The sequence below is a fragment of the Leucopleurus acutus genome (genome assembly GCF_964270905.1).
Source record: "Leucopleurus acutus genome assembly, chromosome: 17".
Classification (NCBI taxonomy): Eukaryota; Metazoa; Chordata; class Mammalia; order Artiodactyla; family Delphinidae; genus Leucopleurus; species Leucopleurus acutus.
Window position 1 is genome coordinate 83,491,260 of NC_139159.1, and position 21,070 is coordinate 83,512,329.

Sequence of the window (21,070 nt, forward strand, 5' to 3'; positions counted from 1 at the left end):
CCGCACAGAGGCCCGGGGGGATCCCCCCAGCCCTGCCCCACCACACCAGGGGGGCCCGGGGGGGGTCCCCGCATCCCCACCCCACCTCCGCTGTGGGCCGGGCAGGGTGGTCTTCCCGAAGCAGGCGGTCGCCGGTGCCCTGGATCTCTTTGATTTTCTTTTCCTTCAGCTCTAGTTCGTGCATCAGGGCCTGACATGGAGGCAAGGGCTCTCAGGGGCGGTGCCAGGGCCGCGTCGGGGTCCACCCGTCTCCCGCCAAGCACCACCCGGGGTCTGGAGCCGGACCCACACTGGGGAGGGCAGTCGTGGGAGGGGAGGGCCCGGAGGCTGGCCACCTGCCTCACCGAGTAGCCCTCCTTCTTGGCGGCCATGTTGGTGTTGCGGTCGCTCCAGTCGAAGCCCACCTCCTCCTCCTCCCTGTCACTCAGCCACATCAGCTCCTTGGTGGCGGCGGCCACAAAGCCATGCAGGCTCTCCAGGGACCGGAGGCGGGCCTTGGAGGAGCTCTGTGAGCAGGCAGGCGGGGAGTGTGTCAGCCCCGCGCCCCCCTCCCACCCCCCCCGCCCCCTCCCACCCCCCCACTGCGGCTCCCAGCCGGCCGCCACTCACGAGCAGCCTGGTGTACTGCAGGTCCAGCCGACCCAGGCAGTCTCGGTAGGCGCCCCGGGTGGCCGGGGAGAGCTGGCCCTGTGGGAGGTGAGGAGGGGTGAGGCCTGCTGCGGCCAGGACCTGGCCCGCGCCCACCGCCCAGCCCCCACTCACCTCGTCAGTGCGCGCCCGCTCGATCTTGGTCCGGAACTCCTCGACCGACTGGTGCAGGCCTCGGTGGCTGCCCAGCTGCGCCTCCACGCTGGGCAGGTCCACGCCCCACTCAGCGCTGTCCAGCCGGCGCTGGTTCTCCTCCACCCAGGCCAGCAGGTCCTGCAGGTAGCGCAGAGTGGAGTCCTCGAGCTCGGGGTGCCTCGGCGTGCTCCGCAGACGCAGGTTGTACTCGGTGCGGACGGCCACCAGACGCTCATGCAGGCGGTACACCCTGTGGGCGGGGCAGGGGTCAGGAGGGGTCAGCGGAAGCGGGGTGCCCTCCCCAGGCCCTGGGGGTGGGAGGGGGACCTGGCCCACCTGCGGTACATCTGCTCGCCCTGCGGGTGCCGCCCATCCTTGAGAGTCTGCACGTCGTTGAACAGCGTCCGGATCATGCTATCCGCCTTGTCCAGGTCCCGCTCCAGCTCGCCCGCCCGCTGCGGGGCCTTGCCTGAGGCCAGCAGCCGGACATCCTGCAAGGTGGTCGTCCTGACTCACAGCCTGGCCACCCCGCCGCCCGCCTGCCTGCATGGGGCTCCCCCACTGCCTCCAGGCCCACGCCCATCCTTTCCCTTTTCTCCCCGTCCACCACGGCACATTCTTCTGATGTTTCTGGCGAAACCCGCAGCCCCCACCTCTCTGGGGGACCCAGGACCGGGTCCAAAGGCCTCCACTAGGGCCCAGAAGCCAGACGGTTCGTGGTCTTGTTCTCCAGCTCCCACCCCTGGAAAGTTCTCCCCAGGAGAGCCCCTGTCCAGGCCCACACAGTCCTGCCTCTCTGGGCCCCACGGGTCTGGGCAGCAGCTCAGGGCGGGCCTGGTGCCCAGGAGCCAACTCTGCCCGAAGCTAGCGGTCAGAGTCTGCTCCACACCCAGAGGGAGGAGCGCTCAGGGCCCGCCTCCCTCCCCCAAGCCTCCCCGCCCAGGCCCACCCTCGTGCCCGCCCCTCACCGACTGCAGCAGGGCGTCGGCCTGGTTCAGCTGCTCTTCACACAACCCGGCCTCCATCTGTAGTTTGCTCACGACACGCTGAAGACGCTCTAGTCTGCGGCCCAGAGCAGCCACGGGACCCCCAGTAAGTGGCGTTGGCCACCAGGCTCCCCGCCGCAGAGCGCAGCTCCCCTCCTGCTCCCGGCCTGCCCGCCAGCCTGCCTGCGGCCCACAGCTCAGTGTGGGTGTCCCAGCCTCGGGGAGGGGGCATTTCCTCCCCAGGCAGTGACTCACCCTCGGGGTGGCTTCCCTGCCACCGCGGGGGCCCCCCCCCACCACCCCGCCGCCCAGCTGCCCCGCCCACCCCAGCGCCCGCCCACCTCTCAAACTCGCTGCGGAGCTGCTTCTCCCGCTCCAGGATGGCCACGTGCAGCGTGCCCCACGCCTTCTCCACGTCCAGCGGGTGGTGGCCGGGGGGCACCTTGAGCTGGCCCGCTTGCACCGCCGCCTGTGGGTAGGGGCCTGGCTCAGGCCTGGGCCAGCAGAGGCTTGGGGGTCACCCGGGCCCCCGGCCCACCCGACCTGAAACAGCCCTGGTCCCAGCTCTGTGGTAAGGCCGGGCCAAGCCTGCTGGAGGGGACCCCACAGGCCCCGGGCTCCCGGGCAGCTTCACTCACCTCCAGAATGCCCCCCGCTCCCCTCCCTCCAGGACCCCCCTCACCTCCAAGGACTGGTAGATGCCCTTGCACCGGTTCTTGTCCGCCTCCTTGGCTGGAAGCTCCGTCTCCTTAAACTTCAAGAACTGGCACCACAGGATCTGGGGACAAGAGGTGTCAGCAGCCAAACCTGGGGCCCCACAGCGGGCACAGGACCCCGGCTAAGCAGAGAAACCCACCTCGATCTCTTCAAAGCTGGAGGGGAAGCGGCGCTCCTCGAAGCCAGCCGTGTGTGCCCGGATCCACTGCAGCACCAGCAGCACCAGCTCGCGGTACTCCTGCCAGCGCAGCTGCAGCTCCTGGGGAGGGGGACGACGGGCCGTCAGGGGCCCGCCTATCCCCCGCCCGCCCCGGGCCTGCTGGCCGGCACTCACATTAGCCTTCACCCCGTCCTGCACGTCGGGCACCCGGGGCATGGCATCGTACAAGGATGAGACGTAGGTGATGATGGACTTCTCGTCGGGCTGAGGGACGTCCACATCTGCGGGGGAGGAGGGTCAGAGGGGCCTCAGCGAGCGGCAGGGGAGGAGAGAGTGAGGCGGGGGCCGCGGCACGTACCCTCAGGGTCCAGGAGCCTTGTCACCCCCAGGTCCCGCTCTGCCACGGAGAAGGCCTGGTCCAGGTTCTCCAGGTTGGTCTGACGATACACCTTGTTCATGTCGATGAGCGTAGGCCTGTGGGCAAAGGGGCGGGTGGGGCAGGCAGGCGGGAACACAGGGGCAGCGAGGCCCACCGGGCAGGTCAGCGCACAGACATGCCCTCCTCAGGCCCCCAGAGACACAGAACCCCCAGCACACGCTCATCCTGAAAAACACCCCCACCCCACTAGCGTCCAGTCCCACCCACCCAGGCAGCCCACCTGCAGGTGCTGCACACATTGGGCCCTGGCCCCAGGAGCTCAAGGGGCCTACAGTGGGCACAGGCACAGGGTGGGGTGCCGGTCAGCCTGGGCCCCCCGCAGGGCCGACCCCACACAGGCCCCTTCTGGGGTGTCCACGTGGGGCCAGCGCTCATGGCTCTGAAAACCAGCAGGCTGCTGTCCTCTGGCCTCGAAGCCGGCACGGCCTCAGGAAGGTCCCAGGAGGAGGCGGGAAGGGCGTGCGTAAGGCTGGGCCTACTCGCCTGCACCCTCCCAGGGAGGCGGGCTGGCGCTGGTGCCTGTCCCTGTGGGCGGCAGGTCCCCGTGGGCGGCAGACGCCTCCTCGCCCCCACTCGTTTGAAGTTGCCCAGCTGAGGGGCTGCAGGGATGCCCCCGACCCACAGTGCCCTCCCTGCCCCGGGCCGCGTACTTGTGCCGATGGATAATGGCGTTGAAGAGGCGGCCATCTCGCCAGCTGGAGGTGAAGTTGTCACAGCGCAGGCCCTGGAAGCCCTCTATCATGCGCTGGGACCACAGCAGCAGCTTCTCCTTGGCTGTCATGTCCTCCGACTGCCCGCTCACCTGGATGTCCGAGATCTGCCCCACACAGCGGGCAGGAGACGGGAGCTCAGCCACGGCCACCGACCTGCCCGGCGCCCGGTCAGGGTGCACGGGAGCTGCCAGGCCAGCTGAGGCAGGCTGGGGCCGCAGGGACCCGCCACACCTCAGTGTCACAAGCCGAGGCCACTCTAGGCAGCAGCTGCCACAGAATGGCAGGCCCCCAGCCCCTGCCGTCGCCACAGGGTGGGTGCCCTGGGCTCCCTCCTCCTGGGGCACATCCCGCACCCCGCAAGGCCCCTGCCGTCGCCACATGGTGGGTGCCCTGGGCTCCCTCCTCCTGGGGCACACCCCGCACCCCGCAAGGCCCCTGCCATCGCCACATGGTGGGTGCCCTGGGTTCCCTCCTCCTGGGGTACACCCCGCACCCCGCAAGGCAGGCATGGATCAGAGTTGGTGGATGGTGGGCGCATGGAGCTCACCCAGAAGTCCCAGGCCAAGAAAAGGCTGTCACGAGGGGCAGGGGGCGGGGCAGGGCCTCCCTGGCTGCAGGCCAGGGCTATGTCCCGGGGACTGAGCATGCGCGGCCACTGCAATGCCCGGGCCCTGCACTCGTCCAATCCTTCAGGCCTGGGTCTGCCAGCCTGTCTGCTCCCCCGCCTGCCTGGCCCTAGTTATCTGTCTGTCGGCCTGCCCGCCTGTGTGACTCAGCTGCTGTGCCAGCCAGGCTCTGCCTGCCCAGCTCTCAGATTTGCGGCTTCCTGTGCGGGCCGGGCAGGCAGTGGGTGAGTCAGCCCGTGCAGTGGGGTGCTTCTCTAGAACCTTCCCTGGGGCAGGAGGCCACACCAAGAGTAGAGAATGCATTCCTCTGCAGGGAGGCTCTGCGGGCCCTGCCCAGTCAGGGCCAGAGGGCACGGGATAGGCAGGCCTTGGAGAGAGGCCTGGGCCTTGAGGCCACGGAGCTAGCACAGGGCAGCGGCACGGGCTGGCGGGAAGGCTCCAAGTGCCAGGATGCTGAGGGCCCCAGCTCCCAGGCCGCACGCCTAGCCGGGTGCCAGGCCAGCCCCGCCGGAGACTCCGGGGGCGGCAGAGAGTCAGCGGGCGGCCATGCTACCTGGAAGTGCAGGATGATGGTCCAGATCAGGCCGAGGGTCAGCTTGGGGTTGCCATCGGCAATGTCATCGTTCCTGATGTTCACCAGCTTCACCTGCGGGCAAGCTGCCCTCAGTCGTGCCCGCGAGCGGGCGGAGAAGGGGGCTGGGGCCCGCGGCCAGGTGGGCGGCATTACCTGGCGGTGCCGGAGGTAGTCCAGGGCGATCTGCACGTTCTGCAGCTTGTGGAAGCGCATCCTGCCCTTCTCCCGCGGCTGGGAGGGGAAGCAGGGCCGGTCAGCGGCCCCAGAGCCCGGTCACAGCCCGTCCTATGGCTGCGGCGTCTGCCCGCCCTCAGAACCCCCAAGGCATCTACAGTGAGGGTCTTCCCCAGCGGGGCAGCAGCCCTTCCCTGACCCGGGTCCACCCGCCCCAGCTGGGAAGGGGGGGCCGCTGGCCCAGGGGCCAGGCCCAGCAGGGACCAGGCTTCGGGAAGGAAGGAGGGGGAGGGGAGGAGACAATAGCCAGGAAGCCAGGGGGGAGGGTGGTGGCTTTGGGGGAGGGGTCCTCCTGCCGGGTGGTGGCAGCCCCGGCCCAGGCAGTGCGGCAGGCACGATGGCAGGCAGCTGGATGCAGGGCCGTTTGCCAGCCCAAGTGCCATCGGCCCTGGGTGAGCTGGGCTCCTGGTCTCAGGGAGCCCACGTGCCGCCGTGGCCAGCGGGCACAACCACTCACCAGGCGCGAGCTCCTGATTACGTCCCGCTCTCTTGGCTGCCCGGCCAGAGCAGGGCAAAGGGTAAAGGGCAGAGATCAAAGTTCAGAGTCCAAGCAGCAGAGAAACCAAAGCAGAGCAGAGCGTGAGGTTACGGTGTCAAGGCTCCAGCACGGAGGGCAGCAGGGCTGTGCGCCGCGGGCCGCTCCCGGGCCAGGCCCGACACTCCGGACCAGGAGGCGCAGTGGGGGGTGAGGCCAGGCTAGACACGGAGAGGGCACGGGGAAAGACCCCAGGAGGGAACGCAGGCGGGGCCTCGGAGGGGGCGGGCGGTTGGGCGCACGTACCAGGCTGTCCCCTGAGAGCACCTCCAGGAGGGAGATGAGGTTGTGGCCATCACGGAGGTCTTCATACAGGTCACTGATGTGCCTCTGTGCCTGCAGGGACAGAGGACTGGGCTGGCCGCAGGTCCCCAGAACCACCAACAGGCCCAGAGGGCATGAGGCAGGGGCCCACAGAAGACACCCACCCCCGAGGAGGCACCTACCTGTGCCCTCCAGTGCTACACAGAGAGACCAGGAGAGACGGAGAGGAGGAGGAGGGGGACAGAGACAGGAGGCAGGAGCGAGCGAGGGGAGGAAGCAGACAGAAAAGGACAGGTTTCAGAGGTGGGAGGTGAGTTCCCAGGGCAGAGAGGGATGGCCCCGAGCGGCTGGGTGGCAGGAGGCGTGCGGGCCCTTGTTCGGGCTGGAGGGCCAGGGGCACGCTCCTTCACCCCCACCCGCAGTCTCCTCAGCCCCTGCGACACGCGCACGCAACGCGGGCGCTTCTGCACACACCCACGTGTGCGCATGCCACCAACCTTGATGAGGTGCTTGTTGACCCACTTGGTGAAGGTTTTCTTCTGCACACGGTCCCGCTCATCTGGGAGAGACAGGGCCAGGTTACCTGGGGCCTGGGAGGAGCCCTGCGAGCCCCCAGGAGGTGACCACCACGCAGATAACAGTGGCTGGCGCCTGAAGGGGGCCTCAGCCTCACAAGGCAACCCAGCCTCCCTGCCCCTGCCTGACGACGCCCTCCTGAGCCCTGGACAGGTCGGGAGGGGCCAGGCACACGGTGCCCACCGCTGGGTCTCCTCACTGTCTCCCCCTGAAGCTGGGAGGGTCTGGAGCCACGGCACACAGGTCCCGGCCTGCCCCTCCCCCCCAACAGGCTGCCCCCCAGGGCCCTGGGCTGGGCAGGGATGCGGCGAGGGTGAAGCTCCCCTCCCCACGGGGCAGTGGGCCTTTCCCGGCACACAGAGAGCTGTCCCCCCACACACTGCCCGACACCCGAGGCCCACAGGCCACTGCCGGCCTCTCTGTGCTGGGCACGGGTGGCTGGCCCCCCGACCCCGGCAGCTCTGCACCTGGGCCAGGACACAGCACGCTCCCCGTGGCGCCAGCCACCTGCCTCAGTCTGTCCCCCAAATTCAGACCCTCAGAGTCTGGGCCCCACCCCACCCAGTGCCACGTTTCCCACAGCAGGAACTGGGCCCTTCCTGCCCCACGCCTGCCCTGCCGAGCGAGGAGTGCCCGCTACCTTTCTTGCCCTCTGAAGCCCTGAGCACAGCCAGGTAGAGGTTGTCCTCCGAGCTGGTTCTCTTGTGACCCAGGCCCTTGGGCTCGGGCACTTGGAGCCAGTTCTGAGACATGATGCCGCGCCCACCCTTTCGGTGCTCGGTCCCTCAGTCCCCAGGTGCTGTGCTCTGGAGTGCGGCACACAGCGGCGAAGGTGCTCGCTCAGTGGCTCAGCTCAGCTCAGCTCAGAGCCCAGTCAGTGGGGCCACGCCCGGCCCGCAGTACTCCCCAACTGCTGTCCCCGCCCCTGGAGCCCCACCCCACCCTGCACAACCCCCAGAGAGGGAGTGTCCCTGCGGGAAGGAGGAAGATGACCCCTCCCCCATGGCCACACCCACAGCCCGACAGAAACAGGAAACCCAGGGGTTTCCTCACCCACCCAGCCCGCTGCAGCCCCTGGCGGGACCCGGGGGTACAAGGGGACCTGGCACCTCGCCGGAATCACAGGGAACCACACGCCTTCCTCATGGCCACTCCGAAGGAGGGTCCCCCCACAGGGAGGGTACCTGAGTGCCGCTGGGCCCAGGGAGCCCACGGGTCACACCTCTTGGGCAAGCACCAGCTCAGGGCTGCCGAGCCCAGGGCTACCCCTGTGCCTGCCCACACTACCTGCTGGAGGGGCTCTAAGGAGGGACCCCCAAGCTGAGTGACACCTGGCTTGGGGGGGCAAGCGCCCATCCTTTCCTTGCAGCCCCCCTAAATCATCCCTTCTCATAGACCTACATGCCCTCTGTGGGGTGGGAGCCAGGCTCCACTGTGCCCCTGGCTTCAGGGCCACTATGGTCCAGTGCCAGGCGGGCCCTCCCCGAGCTGCCCACCAGGCACGTCCTGGAGCAGTGCCCCATACGAAGGCAGAGCACACAGCAGGGCGGGAGGGGGCACATAGCCGAGCGCTGACTCACCCAGCAGGACTGCCCAGCCCTGAGCCGCAGGAACTCTGCCCCACGGTCGGGAGGGGAGGTCTGGGGCCAGAGGGGAGCACGGGGCGGGGGGGGGGCGGGGGGGGGCAGCAGCCAGTGAGTCAGGGATGGGGAGGCCCCCCTCCCCCGCACGGTGACTCACAGGAAAGGAAGCCGCACCTGGGGGCAGTGGGGGCAGGACGGGTGGGGCGCACAGATAACAGCTATTTGGGCTGTGAAGGTGGGAGGACAAAGGGCACCGGGGTGCCGCCTGGCCTGCTCCCTCTGGTCTCGCACACAGCTTCCCCTGGAAGCGTGGGGACTGCCCAGGCTGCCCGACCACCGCAGGAAAGAATGCACCACCCCATCACAGAATTTTCCAGTCAGATGTGATGTGATCCAGCTGTCAGCGCTGCCCCCCCATGCCCACAGTACCTCCGGCCTCTGGCCTCTGAAACCTCACCCCACCCCATCCCCGCTTGCCCTTCTGTAGCCACAGGAGGGCGCCCAAACCCCACGGGGTAGGGGGTGCCCCAGCCAGGTGGAGCTGCTTACACCCCACCCCCGGCCCTAGGGGCTCTGCCGAATGCCACATCCCTCCCGACCTCGGAGAGGCCCCTCAGGCCCCAAGCCCAGACTTTGCATCTGCTCTACACACCCCGCAGCCTCTGTGCAGGGCCTGGAGAGGCCCCACGGACATCAGCTCTTCACCCTCCAGAGGCGCTCCAGAATCCCAAATCTGACCCCACGCTGGCCAGCACTCCCAGGACAGGGTCACCGAGAAGGTCTAACACCCACTGCCCCTCCCCGGGTTTGGATCCTGCAGAAACGCAGCCGCTCATCCCAGCAGAAGTTCAAAAAGCCTGTACTGAGCGCCTGCTGTATGCAGGCTCGGGGCTAGTCCAGCTGTAACAGGGAGGTGAGGTCTCTGCCTGCAGGGGTAGGGGTGTCATTCTGGGGAGGGGCACACACACACGAGGCCCCTGGGAATGAGCCAGGAGCTGGAGCAGGGAATCCAGGACAAGCAGGACCCACTGGACTTGGTGAGCCCCCAGCCCAGGCCCCAGCCCCAGCTCCTTCTCCAGATTTCTCTCTGCCACCGAGGGGCCTCCAAGGATGCTGTCTCACCGTCTGGGATGGGGTTCCACCTCCTCCTCCCAAGCCTGGCTCCAGCGCCCGGCCCCTCTGGACGCCCTCTTGCCTCTGAGCTCCCCCCAGGGTCTCAGAGCTCGTCCTCTCCCCCCTCCACAGCCCCTCCCTCCAGCCCTGCCTACTAGCCCCTCGCTCCTAGCTGTAGATGCTCCCTCCCCTGTCCATCCTATTCGGGCCCTCAAACCCAGAGACAACCCCTCCCAGGCCGGCCCTGCCCCGCCTGACTCCCCACAGGCCAGGCTGCAGCACATCTCAGCCGGCCCTCCCCAGGACATTCCCGAGCACTGGTGCGCCTGCACATCTGCCTGACCCCTGTCCTGTCCACCAGCCCAGCATCCCCTAGAGCTGCCCCTGCCCTCTGAAGAGTATCGATGCCCCCTCCTACAGATATGGAAACTAAGGCTGGAAGCCCGCCACGATTAGTGGAGCCGCTCCTGGGACAGGAAGCTTGCAGACGGAGAAGGGTACCTCGGCCCAGGAGAGGCGGGAGGCCGAGGGCCTGCAGCCCCGCCCCCAGCTCCTCCCTCTCCCCTCACGCGGCCGACTGCCAACTGCCTGGTGCCCAGAAGCCGAGGCCCAGGCCCAAGCCGCCCCGCCCACCTCCCCCTCCCCCTTCTCCAGAGGGAACAAAGGGGCAGAGGGGACCTCACTCCGCCTTCCTCCCCAGGTGTTTCCGGAACCGAGCCTGCGGGTGGGGCTGCACTTGGGCTGGGCAGCACCCGGCGGAGATGACAAGGAGACAGAGGCAGGTGACCCCCCTGCACCACCACCCTCCAGCCGCATGCACCCACCTACGCAGCACAGCTGCCCGTAGAGGTAGCCCCTGCGGGCCTGCTCGCAGCCCCCATCCAGCCACCACGGCCGTTCCAGCACAACCTCCTTCTGCGTGGCAAGAGCGACTCCCGCCCCCCGTGTGCCGGGCGCAGCCATGAGCTTGGGCGCCCTGGGGACAGCACACAGGACAGTGCAGCGTCTGCTTCCCAGCCCACCCGTGAGGCCGGGGCCGCCAGCTCTTTTCTCCACACCCTCCCCAGCCGCGGCGGCGGGCCAGACGCCGAGAACCTGCCCCCGGCGGGCGCCCCGCCCAATGTGAGCCTGGAAGCCGCGCCCCTACGTGGAGGGAGAGGACCCGGCTAGGCCTGGAGGACTGGGGGCAGGGGGAGGCTGCCCTCGAAGACAAAGAGGCCTGGGAACTCCCTAAGATAACCGCTCCCGTGGACGACGCTCCCTGCAGGATTCGAGGGAGAGGCTGGGGGCAGTGCGGGGAGCAGGGGCTGAGACAGCCGGGAACAGAGCAGGAGGGGCACCAAGGGCAGCAAGGATGGGGAGCAGGCTAGGACAGCGGCCGAAGGGGAGCCCCTTCCCCACGTGGGGACAGGGCACAGCAGCAGGCTGAGGGAGGGAGGGCCAACCCGCAGCAAAGAAGTCCTGGCCCGAGCGGTTTTTATTGACCGTCCCTGCAGCTGAGTCACCAGCTGCTCTCCAGCCCCCAAAGCCACGCCTAGAAGGCCCATCCGGACTCAGACCTAGGGCCCAGCGGGCCCAGCATCCCTGTCAGGGGCCAGCTCTGGCCACCCCCACTGAGGGCAAGCCTCCACACTCCAGGCTATGCCCAGTGCGGACCGGCAGGTCCCCAGTGGGGCAGTCCCTCTGGCCAGAACCCCAGTCCCCATGCCCCCGCCCCCCAGCTCATTCGCTTGAGTGGAGGCCCCACCCTCCTGGGCTGCACGCCGCTGCTGCCAAGGGCTACAGTCCAGAGCGGGTGACCTGGAGCAGGGGGCGGGCAGAGCACAGCCAGGCTGCCGGTCCCAGGCGTTCCTAGGCCCTGGCCCTGCCTCACCTCTGCGCAGGGGCGGGGAGGCTCCGCCCACGCCCATCCCCACCTCAGTCCTGGGCAGGAGCTCTCCCAAGACCTGCCCCAGGACACCCGGCCTGTGCCTGCCAGCTGGTTTCTGTGCACAGTCACCTGTGCTCATCCTGTCCCTGACTGCTAGGGAGGGACCTCCCTTCCGGACTGGATGCTCCTGCACTGCCCCTGCCACCCACTCCCCACATGTCCGGAGCCCCCCCTCCCAGCAGGGGGCTCCAGGCTGATGAAGCCACAGAGCCCCGGCCCTGCCCAGAGAAGCAGGGTAGGAGGCGGGGGCAACACCGCTTCTGAGCACGTGCCAGAGCTGCTTCCCCCGGGACGGAAGGGGAGGGCTTAGGGAAACGCAGGGGCGGGAGGGAGGCGGCCCCTTGCCCGCCCCGCCCTCAGCCTCCTGACGACGGGGTGGCGGCTGGTGACAGCAGCCCGGGCAGTAGCCACCAGCGGGCTTACCTTGCTCATCCTGCGCCCGCCGGCGCCCCCTGTGCCAGTGCCACACAGCGGCCAGGGTGACAACGTGGCCCACGACCACCAGGGAAGGGAACAGACTGCCCGACGGCTCCATGGCTCTGGAGAGCAGAGCAGGCGGAATCGCCCTTCGGAAGGGCTGCTCGAGGCCGGGCAGCCCCCTCCCTTCCCCGAGCGGAGAGGACGGCGGGGGGTGCCCGGGACCAGGGACCGCCCCCTGCAGGACCGCCCTACCACCGTCCGCCAGGCGCCCAGAGACCGGCCCTGGCGCCGCTGCCGCTGCCGCTGCCGCTGCTGCCGCACCAACTGTGCTCCCGCCAGCCCCCCTCTCCCCCCCTCCCGGCTGCTCCGCGCTCCCCACCCTCCCACGGCGGCGCCGGCTCAGCTGTCCCAGCGCAGCTATCACGCTGTCACGCTCAAGGTTAGCGGGAGCCTTAACCCCTGCCCACCCTCGGCCACACCCGCCAGGAGGAGGGGCCTACGGGGAAGCCAGGCCGAGCGGCAGCCCCCCCACAGCCTGGGCCCTGGGCGGCCTCAGCACAGTCCTGCCCCCACCCCCACCAGGAGGGCGACCGTGGTGCCCGAGCACCCCACTCTGCCTCCAAGGGTACCCTCTAGTGACAGCTGCCAGCACCCCAGCCCTCGCTGGCCTCCCAGGCTGGCAGCTGACCTAACCACCCTCAAAGACAAGCGGCCAGAGCCCCGACGCACGCCCCTACCCGCCACAGGACAACAGACAGGGTGCGGGGGAGGGGCCCAGGTGCCGGCCTGGAGAGCAGACCGTGCACAGAGGTAAGGACAGAGCCTCCCACCCGCGGCCCCAGCCGGGCTTTCGAAGGCTGCCCCACCTACCCGGCACAATCTTCATTGGGGACAGTGGCGGGAGCCCACGGGTCCGACTGGGAATGGGTGCGGGGTGTGGGGAGGGTCACAGGCCCCTCGGAGGGAACAGTGAGCCCGGCAGTGGCGGTGGTGCCGCTGACAGCAGCAGTGCCTGTGTCCGTGGGGGAGGGGAGGGGTGGGCAGGGGGCCCGGGGGATATAAATATCCAAGGAGGCCCAGCGAGGCCCGTCATGTGTCCAGACTTAGAACATGACGTGCAGAGCGAGGGCACCTGGGCCCAGAGCCTCGCTGGAGCCCAGGCTGACTGGGCGGCACCACCCCACCACCCGACGCTCCCCCCAGGCTCCCACGGGTGATTCTAATAATAAGAAGCCTCCTGGAACAGGCCGAGCAGCGGCATGTGGGCCTCGGGGGCTCACGTCCCCCTTGAATGGGGCACAGCCCCGCCCTGCCGGCCTCGTGGGGCAGGGACAGCAGTGGGGGAGCACTTGGCAAGGCCACACAGGCGAGGGCTCCCCCCACCCCCCTGCACAAATCACAGGACGCAACACCTGGCCCAGAGGGACGGGACGGCCTCCCCAAGGTGACATCTCAGGTCAAATCAGGCTGGGCCACGTGAGCACCCGCCCCCCAGCTCGGGCCGTGCCTCCCCACCGCAGGACAGTCCCAGTGTCTACGCTGACCCCACCCAGACCCCATCAGCGGCGGGTCTGCAGAACGCTTGGGGCCGAGGTACCGGCCCACATCACATCCTGGACTGACCCAGGCCTCAGTGCGCTCAGGAAACAGGACGTGGGGGTCACGGTCCTTCCCCTCTCCTCCCAGCAGCCTGGACCCCTCAGGCCCGAGCAGACAGAGCACTGGGGTTGGTACCCCATTTTGTAACGCTTCTCCTGTGTCCAGCACCATTCTATTCCAATCCTCAGAGAAAGCTACAGAGTAAGCCCCGTGTATTACTACATCGTACAGATGAGGAAACCAAGGCACAGAAAGGATGAGGGGCTCACCCTCGGTCACACAAGGCTGTGATGTCAGCCCCGGCGGTCTGCCTGGAGTGCGTGGTCAGCCTGTAGCAAAGCATGGCAAACCACACTTGGCCTCTGGCCGCCGGGATAGAGGCCCCCTGGTCCACATGGGGAGGCCAGGGGCAACGATAAGAGGACCGGAGGGGTGAAGGGGTGGAGGGCCAGGCCACCCAAGCCTCCTGCCCATCAACCCCGTGCCTCAGAAACTCACTTCTGAAGGAAACTGGCCTGCAGCAGCCAGCTCTGGAGGCTGGGACTGGGCTCCTCAGAGGAGTCAACAGCCGGGGGAGAACCACTCCCAGAGGCAAGGGTGTCCCTCGCTCGAGGGTGGCGGGCAGCACCCCCCGCCCCCCGCCAGGGACCTGGGGCACAGCCTGCAGCTCCCAGAGCCTCCATCCCACACCACACACGCCCGGGCACCTCTGAGAGGGAGCCGTGCCCATCCCGAGTCCCGAGTCCCGAGTCCCGAGTCCTGCCCCTCCAGGGCCCGGCCACAGGCTGGAGGGGAGAGGCCTGGATCCCTCCCTCCCAAAGGCCTGCAGCCCCCGCCCAGCCCTGCCCTACCTTGGCCCAGCTGAATCAGCTCCTCCATGCTGAACCTGTCCATGGCTGCCGACCAGTAGAGAGGAAAGGAAGGGAAGGCAGGAAGGAGGGAAAGGATGGGAGGCGGAGGGCAGGCTCGCTGGAGACCTGGGAGCCGTGGCTCCTCCTCACGGCCACCCCTTAGTCAGCAAGCCCAGCAGAGCCGAAGCTCAGCGGATCAACAGGTCGGACCAGCCTGCCTGCAGCCCCTGAGCCCTCAGGCGGGGCCAGAGGACCGGTCTCCCTCCGGTGCCTGCCCGGCCCACCCCGGCCCACCCCGCAGCCTCCCCCTTGCTGCACAGGCCCCACCAGCCTGCGCCTCCCCGGCCCCTCCTGGACCCCTCCCTGCCATATCCCCCACGACCAGCTCAGGTGCAGCCACCACGGCCTCCAGCCCTGACAAAGGTGACATCTCTTCACTGAGTCCCAGCCTCTGCGCTCCTCCCCTCCCCGGGCACTGGCCTGCCCAGCCACCGCAGAACCCAGTAGAAGACGAATCTAATCGTGCCCCGCGCGCCCTGCTTAGAAAACCTGCCAGAGTTCTGCAGATTTCTCTGAAGACAGCCCAGACTCACGGAAGGCGGGCTGGGGCGCCACGCGCCGTGAAAAGGAGCACGGCAGCTCTGTGCGCTGACTCTGTGTCCCCTGCGTGGGGGACAAGCCGTGTGGGAGAGCCAGGTGCACAGTGGGGTCAGGAGAAGCAAGACCCCGAAGGCCACCTGCGTCTGCCGTGTAAGACGCTGTCAGAGCAGCACAGGTGCTGAGGGCGTTCGGATGGTACCTCTTCTCTACAGAAGTTTCAGTTCACTCTGAATTTTAAGCCAAGCCGAGCATTACCACTTGAAACATAAATGAAATTCATATATAAAAACCCATTCCACGAGTTTTCTATCACACAAAGCAACCCCAAATTCCTCGCCCTCCCGCCACCTGGCCTCCCTCTGTCCCTCCTCCTGCCAGGCGGCTCTTGGCCAAGCGTGGTCCTCGTCACTCCACACAGGGGCCCTCCCTGCTAGCTCTGCATCCAGCCCATCCCCAGACGCTGGGGGCTCCCGGGCCGGGACTCGGCCTGGGTCTGGCTGGTAAGTGGCTGAACAAGCGAGTGGACACCTTCCCACTCGGAGGAGCAGACCAGCAGGGCACAGGTGGGCGGGTGGCCTCACGGTGGGGACCGTGGCGCGGCAGGCACAGCTGACTGCCCTGCAGCGTCCGTCACTCCCCAGCCGGGGCTGGACGTGCACAGGCAGCCCACCTGACCAAGGCCACTCTGGTAAGCAGGGCGGCTGGCCCCAGGGGCTGTTGACCTGGTCCTTCTGCAAGCTGACTGGGGGGCGAGGCTGTGAGGAAGGAGGCGGCTGTGTGGCTCATCACTTGATAATTTTTAAAACCCTGGGAAGTCGATGGTTCTAAATGTCATCAGAACCTTCCTAGCCAGCGTGTGGAGTGTCACAACCCCTGCAGACCTGGATGTAGCCTGTGCCACACCCAGCACCCAAGGCACCGTAGGCGTCCTCCTGTACCCAGAGTGGCACTCAGATCCTGTGCTAGGCCTGAGGGACCAAGGGGAAGGGGAGCCCACACCCGCCGGCCCTGACTCATCCTGGAGCTGGAGCTCATTTCCTGTTGGAAACTCTGAGCTGCCACCGGCGACTGCGGCCGGGAAGGGAAGACTGAGTCACCTCCGTCAGGGCTGCAGGATCCCCCCCACCCCCCACCCCCGCTCTGCCCACTGCAGCCACACCCAGTCTCCCCTCCTGGCCCACGGCCAACTGCCCGCCCAGCCACCATGCCCAGCCCAGCCAGGCCACAAACAAGGAAGGAAGGAGCGAAGGGGGGGAGGGGCTTGCGCTCACCACACCCCCGACCCAAGAAGGGGGAGAAGGCTTGTCCACCAGCCACCGAGCAGGGTAGGGGCAGCAGCGAGGCGAAGGTTGGGGGAGAAGGCTCAGGCCGAGAGCCGGCCACCGGGTGCTTGGTCACAGCTGACCAAGCACCCAGCAAAGCACTACTGACTCTTTGTGGGTGTCACTGTCACCCCATTGACAGGAGCTGGAGAGGCCGTGTGGTGAGCCCGAGGCTGCCCCTCTGCCCACAGCCTCACTGATCCTCCCAGATGGGCTCCCATACCTAGGCCCGAGTTTGCGGGTCCATCCCAGACCAGGCCAGGGCCGGCGCTTCCGCTCAGCACCTGGGCCTGCGCCTGGGTCCCCAGACCACGCTCATTTACCTGGCAAACTCCTACCCACCCTGCTAGCCTCACCCCAGGCCCCCTGCCAAGCCCTCAGAAACCAAGTTCCTCCCCAGGTAGCGAGACACAGAGACGGAAGCAGGTGCGGGCTGCCCCACCTCAACGCCAAGGCCAATGAGCTCCAGAAGCGCATGTGTGAGCCTCGAGCTGCACGGGACCCTCTGCCCATCTGGGTCCTGCAGCACAGGTGCTTAGGGACAGAGGGATGCCACAGAGCAGGGACGCAGCAAGGGCTTGCTGGCCGCCTCTGGGACAAGAGGACCTGTCCCATCCTCTGAGACCTGGCTCCCGCTGGGAAGGATCTGCCTAGACCCCAGGCTGGGCCCTGCACCCGCCATGCCTTGGCCTCAGGCCCTGCGGCAGATGTTCCTACCTAGGGTCTGCTCTTCCCGCCCCAACCCAGGGCTGCCCGTCTAGGCCATCACCAACCCCAAGCCGACCAAACGGCCAGTCACAGTATCACGTCTGTGCCACACAACCATGGGGGCAGGTGCCACCCCAACTGGACAAACTCAAGGCTCAGAAAGGTCAGGGAGTCACCCACACTGTTGGAGAGAAGCTACACCGCTGTCCCATCCCAGCACCTCCTCTGCATGCCCCCACCTCCTGCTGAGAGGGCCTCAGGGCCGACAAGTCGCTGGGCTGGGGGGGGGATGCGGGGGGGGGCGAGCAGGGCATAGGACAGGGCAACGCTGGGGAGAGGGCTGAGGGTGCGGCCAGGGCTGTGGTAGCAGCTGGTCCTGCCAGTCCAAGAACCACAAGCCCCACCCCTAGCTCCGGGGTGTGCCTGGGGATGGGCTGGCAGTAACCCACCGGCTCCTCCTTGGCCTACCCACCCCAAGGTCCTCAAGCCAGGAGGAGGAGCCCTGTGGGCCCGCTGACCAGAGCGCGCAGGCAGAAACAGCGCCCCCTGCTGGCGGGAGCAAAGCTTTTGCCACTGGCTGCCCTCCCCAGCCCACCAGGCCCAGGCCCCAGCACCCCCTCCCACCCCCACTCTGGGGCCAGGACACAGCTACCTGCGGCTGGGGCAGGCTCCGGGCCAGGCCTCGCCAGGGTCCCTGGTGTGGTGGCGGGCACCACAGGGGGCTCAGGTGCCCCCTCCTCAGGCTCCTTCCGGCGGTAGACCCACCGCTCCTCACGGGTAGGGTCCTCGGCTGGCAGCGGCCCCCGCTTGGGCGGGCAGCCCAGGGGACCCTGCACGGCCTGCACGTGGGGGGTGCGGCGGGCAGGCATCACCATGGCGACAGGGCGGCGCACCCGCTGCAAAGAGGCGGGCACGATTTCCGGCGGCAGGTGCAGGTACTGGCGCAGGTGGGCAATGCCCTCGTTGGTGAGGTACCAGTAAAAGTGGCGCCAGGCGAAGGTCTCCCGCACCAGGCCCCGCGCCCGCAGGGAGGCCATGGCGCGCGTGACCTGCAGGTTGGTGACACCGGGCACGTGGGGATGCAGGCTGCGGGGCCGCCGGTCCTTCTTGGCCACCATCACACCCTCGCGGAAGAGCACCTCGTAAATGGTCCGCAGCTGGTCCAGCGGCATGAGCATGCCGGCCACCATGGCTGCCTGAGCCGGTGAGTCGAGGGCGCTGGCGAGTCGAGGGCGGCGGGCGGGGCACAGGGAGGAGGTCCAGGAGACGCCCTCGGCACAAGGTGCAACCGGGGCCGAAGGGTAGGCAGGCCGTGGCGCTGAGCTCGAGGGCGCGGGCTCCGGGCTTGTGGCTCGCGGCGCCTGGCTCTCTGGCTCCGTGCGATTCCTGCCGGCACTGCGGCCTGCCCACCGCTTGCGCGAGCCTCCCGCCTGCCCGCCCTTCAGGACGCCCAGGCCGGCCCCCTCTGACTCAGCAGCAAGGGCGGCCCCTCCCACCCTCAGCTAACAGGGCCCCTCGCAGAGTGGGGGGCACCTCGCAGCAGCGGCCATCCCCAAGGCAGGTCCCCTCCCCTCCCAGGCCCGCGGCTCCACGTCAGAAATTACATCAGTTTCTAAACACTTCCTTCAGGGTTCCTAAGATTAGGGGGAGGGTGGACGGGAGTGCCTGTGGACCCAGAATCTAAAAGGCTGGCAGAAGGGAAGCGGGAGCGGAGAGAGCAGGAGGGTCCTTAGGCCCAGGACCCAACTCAGGGTTGTGGTCTCAGAGCCTCAGAGATTCACAAGGACCTGAAGAGGAGGGCTGGGCCGTCTGGGCAGGGGGTCCTCTAGGTCTAAGGGAGGAGAGCTGAGGTCTTGGGGGGACTCAAGGGCTGAGGGAAGAGCTGCGGTCTTGGGGGGGCAGAGGTCTGAGGGGAATGGCAGGGGCAGCTGCTGCAGCACATGGACAGGCTGGAGGCACCACTGGCTGCCTGCCATCAAGCAGGCAAAGGGACAGAGTCCCCACCTCCAAATATCGGACCCAGACAACGGCCACCCTCCTTAACACTTGCCATGCCAGGCCAGATCAAGGGTGGGCCAGGAACAGGGAGTCGGCTGAGAGTCCAAGCACTGTGCGCAGGGCACAGGGTAGGGGCTCTGAGTGGCCTCCATCCACCACCGCCCCAGGCCAGCTGTTGGAGGCCAGAAGCTCTCAGCTGCCACAGGGACCCAAAGCCACCCGCGGCCCAGAGCCCCTGCCGCCAGGAGACACCCCACCCTGGGCAGCCTGAGTGCCTCCTTTGAGCCAGCTGGACAGGAGGGGAGAGTAGCACCAGGCTAGAAGAGGGTCGAGGGCCCCAGTGAAAGGGGGACCAGCAGCAGGGGGGGAAGGGGCTGTGTGCTCCACGTGAACACCCTGCAGCCTGGCCCGGCCACGCCCAGCAGTCACCCTAGGCCCTCAGAGCTGAGGCTCCAACCACGGACATCCCGCGCCTCCCCATTCCACCCAATACCCCGCTCTCCCACTTGGTGCTGCACCACTCACACCTGCACCCGCGCTTTCTCCCCTCCCCCAAGCGGACACACCCATTCCCAGCACTGCTAACTCGGGAACTGTTTATAAATAGGGCGGAAGGGGGGGATCCCGAGGTGGGCGGCGCGGGCGGGCGGGCAGGCGGCCAACAGGCTGCGCGTGGGGGCGGGTTTATGAGGCCGTTGCCATGGCAGTGCAGAGCCGGCTCCCAACACACACACACACACACACACACACACACACACACACACACACACACACACACACACACACACACACACACACACACACACACACACACACACACACACACACACACACACACAGTTGTGGCAGAGGAAACTGCAGGCACAGCCAACTGTTCCCACAGCCCGGTCCGCCAGGCGGGTTTATGAGGCCGTTGCCATGGCAGTGCAGAGCCGGCTCCCAACACACACACACACACACACACACACACACACACACACACACACACACACACACACACACAGAGTTGTGGCAGAGGAAACTGCAGGCACAGCCAACTGTTCCCACAGCCCGGTCCGCCAGGCGGGTTTATGAGGCCGTTGCCATGGCAGTGCAGAGCCGGCTCCCAACACACACACACACACACACACACACACACACACACACACACACACACACACACACACACACACACACACACACACACACAGTTGTGGCAGAGGAAACTGCAGGCACAGCCAACTGTTCCCACAGCCCGGTCCGCCAGCTCTGCGGCGCCGCTCTCCCTCCGCCGGCGGGAGGGGGCCATCCCCGCGGGACACCGGCCGGGGAGGGCGGGGCGCCGGCTCGGGGAGGACGCCCAGCAGGCGCTGGAGTGGGCAACGGCCACGCCCCCTCAGACTAGTGGCGCCTGCGGACCCTGCCGGGCACCACGGCTGTGGCTTAGAGAACCAACACCAGCTGTGGTTTCAGGCCAGCACTCAGGCCAGTGGCCCGGCCCTGTGCCCACGGAAGACCCACTCCTGGCCTGACCCTCAGCCCTCCCCCGGACCTCCTGCGCTCCCCCTGCCCCACCCCGATCTCCCGTGCACTCCCCTGCCCACCCCACAGCCCCACTCTGACCTCCTCTCCCTCCTAACCACCCCATACGTCCACCACACATTTCCCTGGTTTGATTCCCCGACCTAACCCCTCAACCCCCAAGCCTCCTACCAAACCGACCCCACAGCATGCCCCCTCCCAAAATGATTCCAGGCCACACCCAAGGCCCCCAGACCTAAGGTCTCTCCTCCTTCCACACAGACTTGCACGGGTCTTTGGCCAAGCCCCTCAGCCCCGTGACAACCCACGCCATCCCCGCAGGAGAGGGCAGCAGTTTGCAACGCTGAAGAAAGGGGGGGTGGGGGTGGGCGGGGCACGAAGGGGAATCCCCCTCCCTCCCACCAGCCCCGCCCTCGGGGGTTGAGGGGAAGAGCAGCAGGAGCCTGGAACTAGACGTTCCCGGTCTGGCCCGCGGTGCCGGCCTCGGCACGCCTCCCTCTACCCCATCCCCCCACCCCCGCGCCCCCCAGGTCCCAGGGCTGGGAGAACACCCCTTTCTGCCCTGCCCCCACCCTGCGGGAACCGCAGCCGCAGTTGCTGATTCAGCACAGGAAGGACCGGGGCGGACAACCAGGGCGGCCTCCTCCACCCCACTCCAGGTCCCTCCGGATCTCCAGGGCAACCAGTCGGGGTCCTTGGGCAGCCCCCAGGCCCCCCCCATTCCGGAACAAAGAACCGCAGTGTGGACTTGCCCGGGGCCAGCCCGCCTGGCGCCTCCTCCGCCAGTGATCGATCCCCAAGGCCCTGCCCTGTCCCCT

At 67.8% G+C, this 21,070-nt stretch overlaps 1 protein-coding gene across 4 annotated transcripts in view; it reads right to left on the reverse strand.

The window, feature by feature from the left end:
* Positions 1–21,070, reverse strand: part of LOC309973897 (plectin) — a 56,867-nt gene that overhangs the window by 15,657 nt on the left and 20,140 nt on the right. For 3 of the 4 annotated variants that reach the window (XM_082858360.1, XM_082858361.1, XM_082858362.1), the window contains 16 exons: positions 6,529–6,590; positions 6,014–6,103; positions 5,152–5,229; positions 4,978–5,070; positions 3,736–3,902; positions 3,005–3,120; positions 2,821–2,927; positions 2,626–2,745; positions 2,452–2,547; positions 2,111–2,238; positions 1,752–1,845; positions 1,120–1,274; positions 763–1,033; positions 610–687; positions 345–506; positions 86–190 (listed from right to left, as the gene is read on the reverse strand). In XM_082858360.1, coding sequence (XP_082714486.1) covers positions 86–190; positions 345–506; positions 610–687; positions 763–1,033; positions 1,120–1,274; positions 1,752–1,845; positions 2,111–2,238; positions 2,452–2,547; positions 2,626–2,745; positions 2,821–2,927; positions 3,005–3,120; positions 3,736–3,902; positions 4,978–5,070; positions 5,152–5,229; positions 6,014–6,103; positions 6,529–6,590 — 1,922 coding nt within the window. Of the gene's footprint in view, positions 1–85; positions 191–344; positions 507–609; positions 688–762; positions 1,034–1,119; positions 1,275–1,751; positions 1,846–2,110; positions 2,239–2,451; positions 2,548–2,625; positions 2,746–2,820; positions 2,928–3,004; positions 3,121–3,735; positions 3,903–4,977; positions 5,071–5,151; positions 5,230–6,013; positions 6,104–6,528; positions 6,591–11,656; positions 11,820–21,070 lie in introns of those variants that run through there. The other variant, XM_082858363.1, reaches the window with a different exon arrangement.